Source organism: Arachis hypogaea, chromosome 4 (genome assembly GCF_003086295.3).
Source record: "Arachis hypogaea cultivar Tifrunner chromosome 4, arahy.Tifrunner.gnm2.J5K5, whole genome shotgun sequence".
NCBI lineage: Eukaryota > Viridiplantae > Streptophyta > Magnoliopsida > Fabales > Fabaceae > Arachis > Arachis hypogaea.
This window is the reverse complement of record NC_092039.1, coordinates 124742059-124744002: the sequence shown is the minus strand read 5'-3', so window position 1 is coordinate 124744002 and position 1944 is coordinate 124742059. Positions and strand designations below refer to the sequence as shown.

At 36.9% G+C, this 1944-nt stretch overlaps 1 protein-coding gene across 1 annotated transcript; it reads left to right on the top strand.

Moving 5' to 3' along the window:
- The first annotated feature begins 307 nt into the window (after nt 1-307).
- On the top strand, nt 308-1564 carry LOC112794484 (F-box/kelch-repeat protein At3g23880-like). Its single transcript, XM_025836489.3, has one exon. The coding sequence runs from the start codon at nt 308-310 to the stop codon at nt 1562-1564; it is 1257 nt and encodes a 418-aa protein (XP_025692274.2).
- The last annotated feature ends 380 nt before the right edge of the window (nt 1565-1944 follow it).

The window sequence follows — 1944 nt, the reverse complement described above, 5'->3', positions numbered from 1 at the left end:
CTTCTTCAGCACATGAGGAAAAATTTTCCCTTCAGCACAGTAGAATTTTCCGTAAAACAATTATTTTACTTGGTCAATTATTTTACTTGGTCAATAAAATTAATTAATTACCATAACTAACAAAATTATAATTTAATTCAAATTTTAAATTAAAAATTATTTAAAATTAATTAATTACTTTTAATTTAATTTTAATTTTAATTTAATCTCATTATACACATAGTATAAAACATTAGTTAGCTTCTCATACTTTTCTTTATTAATACTATTACTTCTTCCATTTACTTGCTTCCATCCATCGACGTTTATGGAGAAGAAGGAGCAACAGCAGGATGAGAATTACAAGAGCAAGAGCATTCACGATATTCTCCCTGTTGAGCTGATTCACATCATCTTACTTAGGGTGCCGCTCAAACATCTCGGTCGCCTCAAGTGCGTTTCGAAGCTTTGGAACACTCTCATTTCCGATCCACACTTTGCGGAATCGCATCTTCACCTCTCTGCCGCACCCACCCATGTATGCCTCTTCATAAATGAGTATTCCCAGGCTTTCTCTGTTGACATTGACGCAGTATTTGACGGCTACAAGCATGCTACTGCAATAAAAGAGGTATCTCTCCCTTTCAAGATGAAAAGACGTTATAATTTTGAAGTTATGTGCTCCTGCAGAGGCTTCGTTCTCTTACACCGAGCCCCGCATTTTTTTGTCGTATGGAATCCAGTGACTGGATCCAGCAAAATAGTATCCTACTCTCACATTGTTTCTCGTTGTAATCGCAAGTGCTTTAAGTTTCCCGGTAGTGCGATTTTGTATGGATTTGGTTACGATGCTTCACAGGATGACTACTTAGTTGTTGTAGCTTCTCAGGATATGCATGACCAAGAGCACTTTGATTGTTTGTCTTTTAAAACCAATTCATGGATTAATCTTGATTCTGCACTCTCCAAACCCTTGGGTAGGAGCAACTGGGAATCTCGTGGGTTCTTCTTGAATGGCGCTATTCATTGGTCGTCCCGCACTCTTAGTGTTAGAGATTATAGAATTCTTATATTTGATTTGAAGGAAAGAAGTTTCTCAACCATATCTATGCCTGAACAAGTGATGGGTTATCTCGATCCCACTTATCTCGTCCTACTAGGAGGGTGCCTGGCCTTGTATTCTTATAGAACCAAAGGCAATAAAACTAACATATGGGTAATGAAAGAATACAAAGTGCATTCATCTTGGACTTTCTATGAGATTTCTCGTGGACAGTCTGAGCCTCTCTGCATTTCCAATGAAAGTTACATTGAGCCTCTCTGCATTTCCAATGAAAGTGACATTGTTGCATTATATGATTTTTGTTCACGTCTCTTCTTAAATTTTACCAAATATAATACTAGAGGAGAGCTCCTCCAATACAAGTATTTTGATTATCGTCATCTCGAACATTTTAAAGATCGTTATCATTGGTTCTCTGATTACGGCACAAGCTACACTGTATACACAGAGAGTCTCGTGCCACTCCCTAGTGACATTAAGGATAAGGATAAGGATAAGAAGAAGAAGAAAAATGGTATGTAACTATTCTCCTATGCATTGCACCATGTTATTCCTCATAATTTTCATTGCTTTGTGATTAATTAGAAGTACCTAGCAAGATGAATTATGCATCAAGTTGCACTCAGATGTGGGGTTAGGGAATTTATCAATGCTTAGGGAATCATTGATCACTGTCTTGCTTCTTAAAGCCAGTCTTGTGGTGAGGGGTTTTAAGTTTTTTTTTTTTCATATTTAATGCCATGGTTATCTTTACTGTAGGCCATCAGAATCAGAAGGATGTCAAACAGGGAAAGAGAACTAGGAGCGAATGACTGAACAACAGAGACACATAATTCTGTTGTAAATAAAGCGTAGGACTGTCAAGTTCAGCTGGAAGAAGTTTCTATAGAATTTTATTTTAT

Coding starts and splice junctions, on each gene's coding strand:
- LOC112794484 (XM_025836489.3), top strand. CDS start 308: ATGGAGAAGAAGGAGCAACAGCAGGATGAGAATTACAAGAGCAAGAGC.